Raw genomic sequence first — 18,549 nt, forward strand, 5'->3', positions numbered from 1 at the left:
GCCTTATCTATGCTGGGAATTTATCATTTGCAATATTTTTGGTGTGAGTTTTAAGTTTGTCTTTGGTTTGTGCTCCTGTGCCAAAATTATAAAGTGGTGCTCGGTTTTATTAAATATGGTCCAATGTGGTTTAGCCACTGCCTGTGAAAGTACTCCAGACATATGTAACACTGGTATAATCTCTAATCCAGACCAACTTTTCACTCCACTTCTGAAAGTGGTGAGGCTCGCCAAATGTTGCAAAAATGTGCACAAAATGTCACGCATGACATCTCTTGCGACATTTTTACGCCACAAAACTGGCATGCCAGATTTGAAAAGTGACCCCCCCCCCTATGTTACTGTTACTATGAAATCCATAAATTCACTTTAAACGGTTAACTGTGAGCTTGGAAAAATGAGCTTGAGCTACTTATCTAGCAGTTAAATCTTCTCCATAGGGAGCTATTTTGTCTAACAAGCTGCTTTTCCATATTTAATGCAGAAAAAAGCATTGTGACACATGTCTTCAACATTTACAATTTATGTGTCTTGCACTTTAGAAGTTTGCGAAATGACTTCTTCCTGAAAGTTCTAGTTTATATTATGGAAATATTGTGATCTAGTCAGACATGCAAGTAACACTATGAACACTAGACCTCAACACAAAGGCCTAGAAGTCACAGTGAACTTGTGCTTATGGTTGGGTGGTTCTGAGCACTGGGGACATATGACATAGTATAGTGATGATCAGGACAGATATTCCTCTGCACGTCCTTCAGTACTCCCAGTAGAGAACACTACAGTCACACAGGAGACAACATACTACATTGCATTGTGCATCAAATCTAGGTAAGATACATTTAAGGTCTCATGCACACAACCATTGGATGTCTTGCAGTCCGCAAATTGCGTATCCGCAAGACATGGATACCAACCATGTGCATTCCACATTTTGGAATAGAAAAGTCCTATCCTTGTCTGTAATGCGCACAATAATTGGACATGTTCTATTTTCTGGCGGAATGGCCATGTGGACATACCAACACGGAATGCACAAGGAGTCATTTCCGGAATTGAATGGACACGGAGAAAAAATGCGTTAGCGTGCATGAGCCCTAAAGTATAGTGCCCCATTAGTTAAAAGCGATTTCATGTGTATAGATTAATTGATTGGCCTAAAAGACTAAACTAGTTAGTTTGCATAACGCATAGTAATATATTTGTGCCCCCACTTCCTGTGATCAATTGTGACTATGGAGTATTTAGTAGGTGCACCAATCTTGCAAATATGCTATCATGAAAAGGTACTTTATTTCAGATTGTTTAGAGATGCTGGTCTAACTTATTTTTTTTGCATCATGAAAGGGTCTATCTGGTGACCGATGTCCTTTACCAAAAGCTATCTTTTGTGATTACTGAGCTTAATACATTTTTACATACTTACATGAAACCCATGCATAATCAAATTACAAATTTGAAAGCATATTGAGCATATCCAAAAAGAAAAATGAAAAAAATAAAATAAAATAAAAATACAAAGAAAAGACAAAGTACTAGCGAATTTATATGAAATAAATCTCAGACTGATGAAGCCTTAAAGATTGAATTACCTGAGGTCCAACCGAGAATCCTGGATGAGACTGGCTCGGGTGGTGAGGATCAGGATTTGTACCTGACTCAGCCGGCACGGAGTTGCCTCTGGCCCCTACGATGTAAAGAGAATGTGTGTCTTATTATGTGAAGCAGAGATCAGCACGTTACATATCACTTGTGATGTCACAGAGCATCAGGCTGAAAATGATCTGCTTAAATGGTTTATCAATAACCCGAGAGCTGAAATCACTTATACTCTGCATAAATTATGCTAACGTTCATTCAGAGCAGCCGGTTCATTCAGGGAGATACAACGATCTGACAGCAGAGAAACTGAACCCACCATCAGTGAGGCTAATGTGGGTCGCATTATCCATCAATTTACATACATGACTTCCCAGCGTGACTGTGTAGTGTAATTTCTTTTCATGCTCCAATGAGCAGAAGCTATTGTTAATCCTAAACATGGTTCAAATAAACACCAGGAGCGGGATTCTTTTTATTACTTATGTACAACCCAATCTTTGTCTCCTAATGCTCTTGAACAAATGCAGCAGCTGAATAAAATATTTCTCCAGATCCTTATTATATATGCGGCTGCTGCTACATAACTGATTACACATGTCATTTTTATCAAGCCAGGTAAAGGGGTTGCCCAGGACTAGAAACAAAATGACTGCTTTCCTCCAAAAACAGCCCCACACCTGTCCATGGGTTGTCTCCGGTATTTCAGCTCAGCTCCATTGAAGTGAGCTGTAATACCACACACAACCTGTGGACAGGTGTGGGGCTGTTTATGGAAGAAACCAGCCATCGTGTTCTAGTCTGGGAGAATCACTTTAACGCTATCCTTATGTCATTTGAAACCACTCAAAAAATAAGAAGGACTTTCTTGCTACATTCTTAAAAAAAATGTACACTGTTAATTTAAACACTATGGACCCTTTGTAATGATTTTTTTTTATTGTTCATTTGGTTCCGAAATGCAAAATGAAGCAGCTTGCTACGTAGTTTTAATTGCTTGCAAATTTCATCATTTTGCTCTGGCAGAGTGTGTGCTAGTCCTTCACCTAGCTGCTGGTGCAGGAATATATGACACACATCGACTTGAATGGTTCCGTGATCCATCCGGACCGTAAAAAAATTGAACATTGAAATGAATGGGTCTGCATCCGTGATGCAGAGTGCACACGGCTGGTGTCCTTGTATTACGGACCCGCTGCATGCGGGCCGCAATGTGGCAACGGCCGTGTGCATGAGGCCTTAGTTTTAGGGTAGCAGTAGGAGGCTGTATGTGGCAAAGATGGTGGAATGCATCCAGGGAGGGCAGCTTACACAGGCTGTAGATAGGGAGGAAAGCTTACACAAGGAAATTTGCAGGAGGAAAGTCAGTAGAATCATGGACACACAAGCCCTGCATGTATTACTAGGAAGGACATTTCACATGAGAAAAGTCAGCGACTAGGAGCAGGTTGCACATTGAATATACTGTATGTCTATAGAGCGCTATTTTTTTTCTGATGCAGAAGTTCAAAATCCATGCATAGACATTAGGCAGAGAATTAGCTCCTTAACTTCCTGCACTGGTGGCTACTTACATTTGATAATTTCCTAATGACAATAATTTATAATATTACTACATGTGATTAACATTTCCCAATGGATTAGAATTTATAATACCAAATAATTTTGTATGAAGATGCATTGATATGATTGCTATTTATAGACATAATTTTAAGCACTTTATGTGTGATACAACCAGGTTCAGACTGGAGTTCCATGGGCCCACCAGAAGTAATTATTCTTTGGGCCAAACCCCTATATTATCAATAAAGTCTCTAGTGGCAATTTACTGTCTATAAGTATTTTTTTCTCCCTGGACCTTGGGGGCCCAGCTATGGTTATACGCTATTAGAGCCTAGGGCCCACTAGAAGATCCTCTGGTGGGCCAGTCTGACGTTGGATACAACCATTTATGTATACACAACCTAGAGACATTGGTTTGTCTATAGTGCTCAATATTTCTTTTAGGTTGAATGTGCAGCTATACAGTTTACTGGATCATTCAGTTACTCCTCTGGCTTGTTTGCTATGTACAAAACCCATACTGCTGACCGTAATCGGACTAATCAGTCATGTACATATGCCTATGAAGCTGTAATACTGAATCTAAACTCTGTCCTGTGTAGTGTGTTATTTCCTGTACTGTCTACTCTTACATATAATCTGCTTATTACTGCATGATGAGGCTTCCCTTGGGTTTCGTCAATGGTTCAGCTCGCTTAAATAACTACATTATGCTGTAGCTAGCTTTTTTGGCAGTCATTATTATCCTGCCGTTGGTTGAATGTTAAACACTACATAATATAAGTGAATATTGTAGTCTGTTTTTTATGTTTTATTGTTTTTAAGTACGACTTATGTTTAGCCTATCGTATATGCTTACCTGCTGGCTGCCTTTACAACAGGACTTTTTGAGAGTGATGCAAAAATGTTACATATTTTACAATTAATGCACCATAAACCAGAAAGTTTCATGATCTGGTACCTGTCTGGTCCAGTGAATGCTGGAATATAAGCAAGTTATAGTAGTATTTTATGATAATACATAGAGTAATGACCACAGAATGTGAATTGTGAAATAGTTAAATGATATATGCATAGTCAGTATGTCTGAAATTGTGAGTCAAATTACTTGATATTCATATTCCAAACAGGGATTAGATCCTACTCAGGTAACTGTGCACAGAAGAAAGGGCAGATCTCTCAGCTACTGTAGGTTACATAGGAATTACATAGAATTACACAGGAATACCATTTTTTTCTGATGTCCTTCTTCTTCCCTTCTCCTTTTTTCAAATTAAATCTCTTTTATTAAAGGGGTTTTCCGGGACCCAGCAAGTCCCACGAAACCACCTTAATTACACATAACATTCCTGTAGAATTTACATGCATTGGCCTCTTTGGAACCCAGTCATGTGATGCTCCTCTTCTGAAAATCCCCCTTCCTCCGATCACTCCTTCCTCCCTGTCACATCCTTTACCAGTTTCTACCCTGGGCTGTGAATGGGATGTCACTTCCACTATGGACAGGGCCAGAACTATTCCTCTCCTTGGCATATGAGCAAGCTCCTGAATGTACCTCATCTGCACAAATGCCAAGGAAAGGAATAGTTTGGCCCTGTCCACAGAAAAAGTGAAGTTGCGTCCATGGCCTAGGCCAGAAACTGGTAAGGGACATGACATAGAGGGAAAGCAGGATTTTCAGAAGAGGAGCATCACGTTAACAGGTTTCCAAGAGGTCAATCCACACAACTTCAGAACATTGATGGGGTTGTACAACCATATATATAGATGACCTATAGTCAGGAGAGGGCATTAATATCTGATTATCTGGGGAAAGGTTGTTTCAATACTCATCTCCTGTGGAGTGGCGGTGTAGTGTAATTACAAGTACATGCTCTATTCAACGTCACTCCAAGACAACGTGCAGTGTAATGAAGAGGAAATAGCTCTCACATGGAGCACTACCTCCTCTTAAAACAGCTGATCGGCAGGGGTGCCGGGTGTCGGACCTCCACCAATCAGATGTTGACCTATCCTGATGATAGGTCATCAATATAGATGGCAGGACAACCCCTTTAAGTATATTAGGGACTTTCTTTTTGTCTTGAATAATTAAGGTGGCTTTCAGATATGTTTTTTTCTAACCTTTCTCGGGTTGCAATGCTGTATTATAATTTTTATTCATTTAGATAGCGCTAACGTAATCCTTAGCACTGTATAGAGATTGTCATCAGTCACATCGATACCTGCCCCCCATTAAAGCTCACAATATAAATAACTCATGCTTAAGTATTTGAAGTGTGGGAGGAAACCCATGCAAATAAAGAGAGAACATGCAATCTCTATGTAGAGTTTGCCCTTGGTAGGTTTCGAACCAAAGACCAACACAACTCTATATGTACCTGGTGTAAAACATTGTCCTCTTGGCACACACTGGGCTTTTATGTATCAGCATGCTTACAGTAGAGTATACAATGGCAATTCAGCCCTAACTGTCTTTGACACTGAGATGCTGCATCAGACTCAGCCCGCCCCTAGCGTCTGAACACACAGGATATGCCCCCAATGTCTGAAAGCGGGGGGACCCAAACCTATATTGAAAATGGAGCTTGCCAAAGTAGTGGCTGAAGGACTCCGGTCTGGCCACTACCAAGCGCTCTCCCCATAGAAGTGAATGGGAGCGCACCACACATGACCAGCCACTGCTCCCATTCACTTCTGTGGGCCCGATGGAAATAGCCAAGCCATCGCCCATTGAAATGTATGGAGGGTGGCTGTGCATGCACAGTACGCCCTCCACCACTTTTGGGGCTCCGTTTAAGAGATAGGTGTGAGTCCCAGTGGTGGGACTGGGACCCACATCTATCAGGCAACCGGGGCATATCCTAGTGATATGCCCCCATTGTCTAAGATGACATAACCCCTTTAAGCCCACCAGCAAACTGCTGGTGACATCACATGCTGCTGTGATGTCACCATAGTGGATATAATCTATATCCTTCCAACGTGATACAAATATGATGGAACATCAGAGCACCACACTGGCCACTAACATTCTCTGTATTCTACTGCAACATAATGATATAAGTACTGTTACATTTAGCCATTGATAGGTCTGAACATAGTCTTATTTAACAAACAGCATATCAGTTCTTAATAATTTAACAATATCTTATTGCATTATAATGATAATAAAATTGACTACTACATATAATTCAATGGGATTTCTTATCTCTACGGCTTTATGTCAATCAGAGAAAGACTGAAAAATAGGATTAAGTAATAAATGTGCAAAGCTATAATGCGTAAATTTGAAAATCTGATTAATCTGTAATATCCTTTGTGCAGAAAGTCCGAAATGGACATTGCTCTGGGAATACTTACAAGCACTCAGCTGAAATATCTAAATTGATTTTGGAACAAACTAATAAAAACAGAGAGACTTGCTGACATTTTTATAAAGTGATTTCTGTCAAAATACGTCTGGCATTTAAATGACCACTGTCATTTCCAGACCGGGAGAAGATGCCCTATTATAATTCTAAGCAACAAAACAAAGAAAACAGTTTCCTTAAAATATCACTCATGAAATCAATGATTTTTCTTACTTTACAATTAGTTGGTCATGAGAGGGAGTGAGAATTTACTGTATGCCTATAGGGCTAGTTTATCCTTGTTTATAGCTTTGGCATGGCAGTTTAGCACAGTATATCAGACATCAGATTAGATGGAATATGTCACCAGATTGATCCCTTTTACTTATGTACACTAATATCCATTTATATAATGAAAATAATATAGTGGATGAATTTAACTCCCACTAAATATACTTGCCATATGAAACAAAAACAGAAAACCACCAAATCATGATATGTACTACAAGAAAATAAAATGTCCATGAGTCTTAGAAAGCTCAGAAGGGCTGAAAGGGCAACACATTGGGTTTTGTGGCTTCTACTGAGTCTTAAATGCATTGTCCGCCTTGGGAGGATTTTGGCAAAGGGCTCAGAGTGAGTAAAAAGAAATAAAAGAAGCAATACGCTCCTCACGTATAGCCCACCTCTCCCAGTCCAAAGCTTTCCAGGAAATGGCCACTCAGCCGATCATTTTCTGAGGCCTGTCACAGCAATGTCCAGTGGTTTTCTGAACAGACATTTCCTGTGTGTCAAAGCCTGATTAGGAAGTAAAAACCAACAGGGCCCCTGGAAGCATTGGCACAGGAGTATTGTTTCTTAATTTAAACCCACTCTGAGCCCTTGCTCATTTTTGTTCTCCATCTATAAATTCCAGGAACACTTTTAGACAAAAACAAAACTATTTGGAATAGGCTTAACCCCTATAAGGACCAGGCCATTTTTCACCTTTCTGTTCAGGCCATTTTTTTTTTTTTTGTATAGTGTTTATTTATAGAAAGCATTTTCCTTTTACAAAACTTCTCCAACTCCCAATAGGGATACAGAACGAAGGCAGCCAGACAACCAGTCTGAAGACCCGTACTCATACAAGAAGTATCTCAGAAAAAGTTAATGACATAATGTTGTTAAACAAATGCGCAGTCCCGTAATACATCATGGCATATTTAAAAGTACAGGACTCAACAACCATTCACACACACACTCATACAACCTGGAGTCCCAGAACCCGGCACCTAAGCTTAAATAGTGCCCTGCGCACATAACCAAGGTCCCCAAATCTGATCGAATCTGTCAGGATTCCCCCTTGCTGCAAAAGTGAGTTTGTACATCTGCAGGTCGGCGTTTATAAGTTGGATCCAAGAACCAAGGATAGGGGTCTTTGGTGGTTTCCAATGCAAAAAGAATGTTTTCCTCCCATAAAACATAAGTAAGAGGAGCAACTTCTTTCCATTTAGTAGGATCTATTTCTGACACTAAACCTAATAGAGACACTATAGGAGAGAGTATCCCCGGGAGTCCCAGCTTTGAGGAGATAAAATCACAAATTTCACTCCAGAACTTCCGCACTACAGGACAAGTTCATACCATATGATGCAAGGATCCTCTCGGCTCTCCACACCTGGTACAAGAGGGGTCTGGGAGCCTACTCAGACGCACTGGAGTGAGATAAACCCTATGTACCCACTTAATTTGAATGAGTTGATCCTGAGCGCTTATTACCGTGTTCCTCCAGACAGAGCTCAGTTCCTCCAGGTGAGATGCCTCCAGCTCTGGGATATCAGCCCTCCAGCGCTCGAAGGAGCGACAGAGCGGTGAATCCTGCAATTTCATAATCTCAACATAGAATGATGAAATAGGTTTATAAGGTTGTTTCACCCGGGCCACAGATTCAACGGGGCCACATTTCAAAGAGAGGGATAACAATTTAAATTGGGCCTCACGGGCGTGCCTCAGCTGGAGGTACCGATTGAAACATGTACGGGGAAAATTGTGTTCACTACGAAGGCTGTCAAATGAACAGAATACCCCATCCACATACAATTGAGTGAGGTATATTACACCCCTCTGGGGCCAAAATTCATAATCAGCTAAGTGAAGCAGTTCTTGCAGCTGCTTATTGCGCCACAATGGTACGTACTGGGACCAAGAATCACATCCCTCACTCTCAGCGTGCGTCACCACAAACTGCTTTCAAGCCATCACCACTGCAGCCATTGATTCAGTGTAGTGCAGAACTGAAGTTGCTCCCCCCGATACACTAAGTTGGCCAGTGCCTCATAGGAGCCCACCAAAGCCCCCTCTAATACCACTGCCGGGTTATTCGCATCTGCCCTGATCCACCAGGAGGCATAAACTAATTGGGCAGCGATGTAGTACAAATACAGGCCATTTTTAGCAAATTTGACAAATGTCACTTTATGTGGCAATAACTTTAAAATACTTTTACTTATCCAGGCCATTCTGAGATTGTTTTCTTGTCATATATTGTACTTTATGATAGTGGCAAAATTTAGTAAAAAATTTCATTTTTATTTCTGAAAAAATACCAAATTTACCAAAAATGGGGGAAAAATTGCAAATTTTCAAATTTCTATTTCTCTACTTTTATAATAGATAGTAATTCCTCCAAATTAGCATTTTCTGAATGCTATTTTACTTTTTGGCTATGTTAGAAGGCCTAGAAGTTTAGAAGCAAATCTTTAAATTGTCCAGAAAATTTCCAAAACCCACTTTTGAAGTCACTTTGTGAGGCTTACATAATAGAAACCACCCCAAAATGACCCCATTTTAGAAACTACACCCCTTAAGGTATTCAAAACTGATTTTACAAATTTTCTTAACCCTTTAGGTGTTCCACAAGAATTAATGAAAAATGGAGATGAAATTTCAGAATTTACATTTTTTGGCAGATATTCCATTTTAATAAAAAAAAAATCCGCTTACAAAGCACGGGGTTAACAGCCAAACAAAACTCAATATTTATTGCCCTGATTTTGTAGTTTACAAAAACACCCCACATGTGGTTGTAAATAGCTGTACGGGCACACGGCATGCTGCAGAAAGAAAGGAGCGCCATATGGTTTTCTGAGGGCAGATTTCACTAGTATAATTTTAGGCTGCCATGTCACATTTGAAGACCCCTAAAGTAGAAACTCCCAAAAAGTTACCCCATTTTGGAAACTAAGGGATAAGGTGGCAGTTTTATTCGTACTATTTTAGGGTACATATGGTTTTTGGTTGCTCTATATTACACTTTGTGTGAGGCAAGGTAACAAAACATGGCTGTTTTGGCAGAGTTTTAATTTTTTGTTATTTACAATGTTCATCTGACTGGGTAGATGTGTTTTTTTTATAGAGCAGGTTGTTACAGATGCGACAATACCAAATATGGTTAAATGGATAAAAATCCTCGTGCGACAGAAAAGCCAGGTCAGCTCAGCGTAAACTTCATTCAAATAAACAGATTTCCAGCACAAAGGAGATAAAATCTTGCATGTTCTTTATTAAATATTCCAAACGTACACACGGTGCAGTAAAAGAGGTCCCTTCATGTCCCTGGTCAGACCGACATGTTTCGAGCCAGCCAGCTCTTAGTCATGATCTGTAAGCTGTATGGGTCTGGAAACACATATGGGACCCCACCTCCAATCAGGTGCATGGGAAAGGGGGAAGGGGGAAAGGGGGATGGGAAACGGTGTGCAGGTGATCAGAGGTGGGGCCGCAAATGGAAACTAAGCCCAGGCAGCAACCTGTTCTAAACATTGTATATTTCACTAAGTGAAAAAACCCCAACACAAATAAATACAAAAAAGTTATTTCACATATAAAATTATTCTAGGGTGTCATGCAGAAAAAAAATATGTGTGTTTAGTAAAGGTCATGAATAAGACTTTCAAAGTTGTATTGGCAGAAAAGGCTTCAATTTTCACTGCATGATTATGCGACATGTCACATAGGTAGAAATGTCCAACATAGTTTGAAAGAGCATGACCTAGACTTTCAGGCACTTCCTCCTAAAGCTGTGGGATGCACTGTAGTCAGTATGGCTCCAGATACCTGTGACAACCTACCAGCACCTTATTCAGTCATTCCCAGCCCATGTAGCTGCTGTCCGTCCTACACATGACAGTTACTCTGGATATTAGCTGGTGGTTACAATAATTTGACTTGACTGTCTACAACTGACCCTTTTAGCTGAGGGGCCAGCTGGGCCACTGTATGAAAGCCCAGTCTAAGCTCTGCATGGCTTTCACATGCAGTGGAGAACGGGGGCACGGCTGCAAAATATCAGCCATGCTCCTGCTCTAACAGCCCGGACTGGCATGAGAAGTGGCCTAGGGGTGCTTTAACGCCTTACATGCCATGGGCAATGGCATACACCGCATGTAGCTGGTTACAGAGGGAGCAGACTCCTCCTTTCTCCCAAAAGTGCCCCGCAAATGAGATTGTGTGGTGCCAATGTCAGTGCAGGCAGGCTGGACCTAGTGTAGGTCCTGGGCCTACCTCTAATGTTTTCCAGCAGGATGTGCTTCTCTGATGGAGCCTGCTGGTGAATGTCAGTATAGTACTTACATTAAAATACACTTGCACTATAGGAAGAGTGCAAAGTATTTTAGAAGCAATCAAAAGATTGCCTATTATAGTCCCCTTGTGCAACTATTAAATTGGTTTAAAAAAGTTTAAAATTTTTAAAAAATACACCTTTTTCATTGAAAAAACACTTTTCAATGGAAAAAATTCAAAAATAAAATCTTCTCCACTTATTTGGTATTGCCGCATCCATAATGACCCACGTCCTTGCGGAAAGGTCATCAGTATGAGAATCTCAGGAAACCCTTTTAAGGTCTAAAACAGGCTGGTCACTAAGGGGTTGATGGAACAGTATTAAGGATTTTACATCATTGTCCCTCTTAGCCCTTAGGTGGCTATGCCATAGTCCTGTAGTGTACTGTAAAGCCCAGAATGGGAATTTGGGTAGTGTGCTGTCTGAAGTGAATGGGTCCACATCTAACCCGCAAAAAATGTGGAGTGGATGCCAACAAAAACCAGTCACTTTTACTGTTTATAATATCTCATAATTTTACTGTATTATCTAGATTCCTGTGAAAGTATTTGATCACCAGTACTGTATATTGCAGCAGGCTGTAGCAGCAATTTCTATATATTTCAGCATACATTACTTTACCAATACAATGCTGTTTCATTACTGTATTCCCTTATAGCATGCTTGTTTGAAAATTGGATCCAGGAAGACGTTATAACATATTGTGCTAACACAATCTAATACAGTTCAAACAATGGGCAAAATAAATAGGACAGGGTAGGTGAGATATAGCAGAAAGAGCCTTTCTATGTGTAGCAATGAGCACCCTCTGTTTGATAGTCTATGCATTTCTTATGAACTATGGTGTACATACTGATTCTGCTGCAGTCTGCCACAAATGTGTTAACTCAAACATAATCATCCAAGGGTCACTGGGATCTTCTATGTTTCCCATGATATCAAGACGACATTTTCTACTCAAGCTGTTGACAATGAAGGTTATATATTGAAAAATAATATTTCTGTGAATTATTTTATATTGAGATTGTTTTTTTCAATGCCAACTCTAAGGGAAATACTATAAATTATATAAATTAGAAGATATATATACTGTATATATATATATATATATATATATATATATATATATATATATATTATCTTTTAAAGGGCTAAGTACATATTTGCAACATTTTTATTGCTCCAATACATCTAAAACAACATATGAAACAACTTTGTAAACAATTAATTGAAAAAAAAAAAATCTTTTATTGAGCGAATTTTTCCAATATTCGATTCGCCGCTTCGACAAATTTATCAGGAAAATTTGGTTCGATCCAAATATACTCGTGGCGAAATACGTTAAAAACTGCTATTTCCTGCCTGCAGAGAGCCTGTATAGTGGTGTAGAACACGCATAGGGAGTTTGCTGGGGTAGTGAAATAATACTGTGAGTCTGTATGACATGCAAATGACAGACGTCACTCTTAGAATCACTGCACACTTCACTTATTAGGGCAGTTACAGGGCCAAAACTGACCAAATAACTCAAGTATGAACTCAGCCTTACAGGTCGATGTTAGCGCCAAGAAGAAGCGCACTCCTTTTACACAATCGTCAGCTGATTCCACATAGATGTCTACAGAGCCTGTTCTATTAAACACTTATACAATGTAGAGCCATCCGGACAGAGTGGAGAGGATGTCAGCAGTAAGTTAGTGTTGACGTCACTGATTAATTTGCCCTTCCTCTGATCCATCACAACAATAACCCACAAAAAACAGATCCTGTCTGTGGAGCATACACCTTCACTCGATCAGCGTTTGCTCAATAATCCATCAATATTGCTAATGCCCCCCAAAAAACAGGAGTGGATCTAAAACAGAGATGACACGTGAATGGAATATTTGCATGTCTTATGTGTTTTGTACCACTCGTGCTTTTGGCTACAAAATCATAAGCCAATTCTGATGGAACCATACAGGCCTTACAGCTGCTACACAGACAGGATTCGTTGTGCATCTAATTTTTCCTTTCTTCTGACAGATCAGAAGAAAGGTCAAATAAATGATGATGTCAGCCAGGCCGAAAGTCAAAATAGTGGCCCGGTCATGAAGTGGGGAGGAACAGTATGAGAAGTCCACAGAGTGGACCTATCACATATTAATGATGTGGAAGCAGAGTGTGGAGGTGGTGGCAGCAGCAGCATCAGGAGGAAGCCACAGAGTGCCACAACAACAGAGTCTGGAGGTGATGACAGCAGCAGCATGAGGAGAATACCACAGAGTGGCAAGGTGACATAGTGTGGAGATGGCAGCAGCAGGATACCACAGAGTGGCAAGGTGACATAGTGTGGAGATGCCAGTAGCAGCATCAGGAGACCACCGAGTGTCAATGTGACATAGTGTGGAGATGGGAGCAGCAGCAGCATCAGGAGACCACAGAGTGGCAAACTGACATAGTGAGGAGATGGCAGCAGCAGCTGCATCAGGAGACTACAAAGTGACCCGGTAACAGAGTGGGGAGGTGGGTGGCAACACCAGTACCCGTTGACGAAGGTGGGTGCAAGAAGGAGCACTTGGCATCAGATGTGTGGCATCAGGCAGGTTGCAGCATCAGAGTAGTAGGTTAGGCAGGTAATCAAAAGAAACCGGTCTCTCTGATCCATGCCTGATTCATCTTGACAAAGGTCAATCTCTCCACATTTTGGGTGGACAGTCGAGTTTTCCTTGGGGTAACTATGGCCCCCGCCGCACTAAACATCTGTTCTGATGCCACACTATTGGCCGGGCAGGACAGATTTTCCAGGACAAACTCTGCTAGTTGCGGCCACAAATCCAGTTTAGCTGCCCAGTAGTGATGGCGCAGATAGTCAGCAGCCAACTGACTACATAGAATGTCTCTGTAGTAGTTCAGTTTGTCCTCCCTCTCAGTGGGTGTAAAAAAGCCCCCATTCTCGACCGATAGCAAGAGTCCAACAAGGTGGAGAGCCAGAAGTCTTCTCTCTGCCGAATGGTGAAAATTCATATGTCACTAAGCAAGCAAGTGATCATGCATCGGGCCATTTGTGCAAGTGATTCGGAGGGACTCTTTGCCTCCATCTCCACTCCATACTGCCATGGTGTGTCTGGGTCCTCTGTCTTGTCTTCCTCATCGCCCTGTAGCTCCTCTGGTTGCTCCTCCTCTCCTGTCACCTGAGTAGAAAAACCACCCATTTCGGTACACATTGCTTGTGCTCCAATGTCCTCCTCTTCTTCCAGTTCAGCCCCCACAGGGCTCATGTGGCCGTCAGATCTAGGCACCACATCTCCAGTCCCCTGACTAGCTAGTGTTACCACCATCTGTTCCAGGACATGAAGCAGTGGAATAAAGTCATTCATCCCGTAGTGCTGGTGACTGTCAAATAACATGGCATCCTCAAAGGGCCTGACTAAACGGCAGGTGTCACGCATGAGTTGCCACTGGCTGATATCGAAATTACGCAGGGGAGTACTCCTATCCGCTTGCATCATCAAGAAATCATTGATGGCCTTTCTCTGTTCGTATAGTCGGTCCAACATATGGAGGGTGGAATTTCAACGGGTGGAAACGTTGCATATCAGCCTATGTTGGGTGATGCAGTTCTGCCGCTGCAGCTCAAGGAGGGTGTGCTTTGCGGTGTACGAGTGGCTGAAGTGCATGCAAAGTTTCCTGGCCATTTTTAGGATGTCTTACAGATGGGAGGAAGAATTCAGAAACCGCTTGACAACTAGTAATGAGCGGGAGGTGCCATATTCGATTTCGCAATATTTTTTTTAATAGTGTACATTTTTTCCAAAAATGAAGTTGAGAAGAGACAAAAAAATTAGACTATAATAAAAAAGATTATAGCACTATATTAGCTAAATTGCAGTCTATACGTGTATTTTATGAATATTCTCTATATTGCAATAACTTCGCATAAGGGCTGCATGCTATTGCTTCGGCTTGGTCGAATAGACGAAGATAGAGAATATAGCACTATATTCGCTATATTCGACAATTCTACCAAGCCAACCGTAAGTAACTGTTGCCTTGGTAGAATTGTTGAATGTTGAATATAGCGAATATAGCGCTATATTCTCTATCTTCGTCTATTCGACCAAGCCAACCCAATAGCATACAGCCCTTATGTGACGTGATTCACTCGCATATTTAATTGCCGATTTATTGCATTACATAAACTATCTTACATGAAGAGGAAAATTATAAATTAGTAATGAGAATCGTTACTGATTTATAATTTTCCTCTTTATGTAAGATAGTTTATGTTATACGATAAATCGGCAATTAAATATGCGAGTGAATCGGATCGCATAAGGGCTGTGTGCTATTGGGTTGGCTTGGTCGAATAGATGAAGATAGAGAATATAGCGCTATATTCGACAATTCTACCAAGACAACCCATCAGTGATAGTAGTAATTTTTACTATCACAAAATTTGTGATCCTAAATTACTAGCACTAATTTAGTGATATTAAAGTAAATTACTAATATGACAAATGGGTTCAGATGGAAAAAAAAACGAATATTCGTTATAACGAATATATTTTAATATATTTGAAATATTCACGAATTTACGAAGTTGTAATATTCGTACGAATACTTCGCTATTCGAATATTCGGGCTCATCCCTATTGACAACCAGATTGAACACGTGTGCTATGTAGGGCACATGGCTCAGCCTTCCTTGACCCAGCACCGACACAATGTTCTTCCCGTTGTCGGTCACCATGGTTATGATTTTGAGTTGTCGGGGGAGAAAGCCAGGATTCGATTTCTTGACGAAGGACACGGAGCAGTTCCTCACCTGTGTGACTTCGTTCACCCAGGGAAACTAAGTGCAGAACAGCGTGACAGCGCTGTGCCCTGAACATGTGGTATGCTCGAGGGGCACTGTGACTTGTCCCTGCAGTGGAGGCTGAGAACATGATGGAGGATGAGGAGGTAGAGGCATAATATTGTCACAGCACCAACGGCGTGACAACATGGAGGCGGAAGCGGCGTCACCTGGCCAAGTTGCTGGTGTGGTTGTGCAGGAACCACATTCACCCAGTGGTACGTAAATGGACATGTACTGACCCTGACCGTAGTTACAACTCCACACGTCGGTGCTGCCGTGCACTTTGGCAGACACAGACAGGCTCAAGGACTGGCCCACCGCCAAGTAAGTGATCTTCCCCCCAACAGTCTGCACTGACTGACTGCTACCGCCGCTGCCTCTTTGAACCCCTGCACCACTACTTCTCGGGCAGGTAGGCTGCTACAAAGCAGTTGGTCTACCTCAGGCACGTTTGGCTTCCGACCTGCAACTGCTGCCACCATGCTGACTCCCAGCCATGCTACCACCTTGCTGGCTCAGCCGCTGGCTCACAGGCAAGCTGCCACCCTCTTCTATTGATGATGATGAAGCCCCTTCTGCACCCGGCTCTTCATCATCATAGAGTAGTGTCTGCATGTCACTGATGTCCTCCTCAACGGTCTCTGGGTCAGAAGCCTGATTGCTCGCAACACCACCTCCCACACCACTCTCCTAATCACTACTTGCCCGCCTAGCGGCGGAAGCTGCGGATGTCTCCTTTAGATCTTGGCTGGACAGTAGCTGCTAACTGTCCTCTAGTAGCTCTTCCTCACTGAAAAGTGGAGCTGAGCCTAAAGCATATAATACTTCTCGCGGTGAGGGAAGAGAAAAGGGACAGAGGCGGGTCCTGCAGGTCCTGAAGAAAAGAAGATACCGGCTGCACGATCAAGTGGATGAGGTGAGGTTTTTTTTTAACCCCTCAATAGACATTTTATTTAGCATTCTGTTTTAAGAATTATATTATTTTCCGTTGTAACCATGTTATAACGGAAATTAATAAAATCACCCAAATACTGAACCTGAACTTACAAAGATCGGTGCGAAGTGGATTACTGAGTTAACCAATCAAGAACCACTGGGTTGCTGGTCAAGACACGACCACTAGATGACACCGGGAGCTCAGGCCTCTCACTGCGACTCCTGCTGCCACGCCTCCTTACTCTGCTGCTATCTCTGCCTGCGCCAGAAACATCTATGCCTCTGCCACTCCTCTGTGCATGGCCTGGCACTTCTCTGTCTGACATACTTTTAGCTGAACTAAATAAATTAAAAGCAAATTAAAACACCCCTAAAAACAACAAAAATATTTTTCTTTTTGTACTGAAATAGGCCACTAAATGCTTTTACCACAAATAAATGCACCAGTGAAGTGCGTATATTTTTTTATTTCTATAATGAAATAGGCCACTAAACGCTTTTGCCACAAATAAGTGCACCAGTGAAGTGCGTATATTTTTTTATTTCTGTAAAATTTCAACACATATAACTGCAGAAGTGAACTGTGAATATATTATTCTTTTTGTACTGAAATAGGCCAGTAAATGCATTTAGCAGAAATAAATTCACCAGTGAAGTGCATATATAATTTTTTTCTGTACTGCAATAGGCCAAACACTTTTAACACATATAACTGCAGAAGTGAACTGAGAATATATTTTTCTTTTTCTACTGAAATAGGCCCTTAACGCTTTTAGCAGAAATAAATGCACCAGTGAAGTGCTTATATTTTTTTCTTTCTGTACAATTTCCACACATATAACTGCAGAAGTGAGCTGAGACTATATTTTGATTTTTGTACTAAAATAGGCCAGTAAATGCTTTTAGCGGAAATAAATGCACCAATGAAGTGCGTATGTTTTTTTCTTTCTATAATGAAATAGACCATTAAACGCTTTTGCCACAAATAAGTGCACCAGTGAAGTGTGTATATTTTTTTCTTTCTGTGGAAACACATTTTAAATTTAACCATTACCCAAATCTGTCTCACTCTAATTTCCCCATATAGTATCATTGCGGCTCAAACTCCTTGGCCTCTAGGGGCATCAGTGTGGGCTTTCGCAAGGGTACTCCATTCCAATATTGTGATCAATTGCAAGATGTACTATAGCCAATCAAATGTACACATTTATTAATATATATGCACCCAATACCAACCAAATAGTGTGGTACGAGACCCTCTTTCCATTGGTCGTGTCCTTTAAAGAGGGTGTGGTCATTATGGGAGGCGACTTCAACATCACCATGGAGCTTCTTCTCATCACAAAGATCCACCCTATCGCATAGAGCCCTTAGCTATCTGCGTAAAAAAACTCCATAATTTACATTTGGTGGATATTTGGAGAACCTTAAATCCATCCGAAAGAGATTATACCGATTGGACTATATATTAATCTCTAAAGAACATCTCCAAATTTTCTCCAAGACCTAAATCGACTATCCATCTGTCGGATAGAGCATTTAAATGGAGGCTTAATAAACAGTTATTTTTATCTACTGAACTTAAAGACAATGTAATACAACTCCTAGATGACTTCTTCTTATTAAACTCCCTCCCAGACACCTCTCCCCAT

At 41.2% G+C, this 18,549-nt stretch overlaps 1 protein-coding gene across 2 annotated transcripts in view; it reads right to left on the bottom strand.

Annotated features, from left to right (window-relative positions):
* POU6F2 (POU class 6 homeobox 2) overlaps positions 1 to 18,549 on the bottom strand; it is a 540,820-nt gene that overhangs the window by 346,692 nt on the left and 175,579 nt on the right. For both annotated transcript variants that reach the window (XM_044295292.1, XM_044295291.1), the window contains exon 2: positions 1,593 to 1,687. In XM_044295292.1, coding sequence (XP_044151227.1) covers positions 1,593 to 1,687 — 95 coding nt within the window. The remainder of the gene's footprint in view (positions 1 to 1,592; positions 1,688 to 18,549) is intronic.

The sequence above is a fragment of the Bufo gargarizans genome, chromosome 5, assembly GCF_014858855.1.
Source record: "Bufo gargarizans isolate SCDJY-AF-19 chromosome 5, ASM1485885v1, whole genome shotgun sequence".
NCBI lineage: Eukaryota > Metazoa > Chordata > Amphibia > Anura > Bufonidae > Bufo > Bufo gargarizans.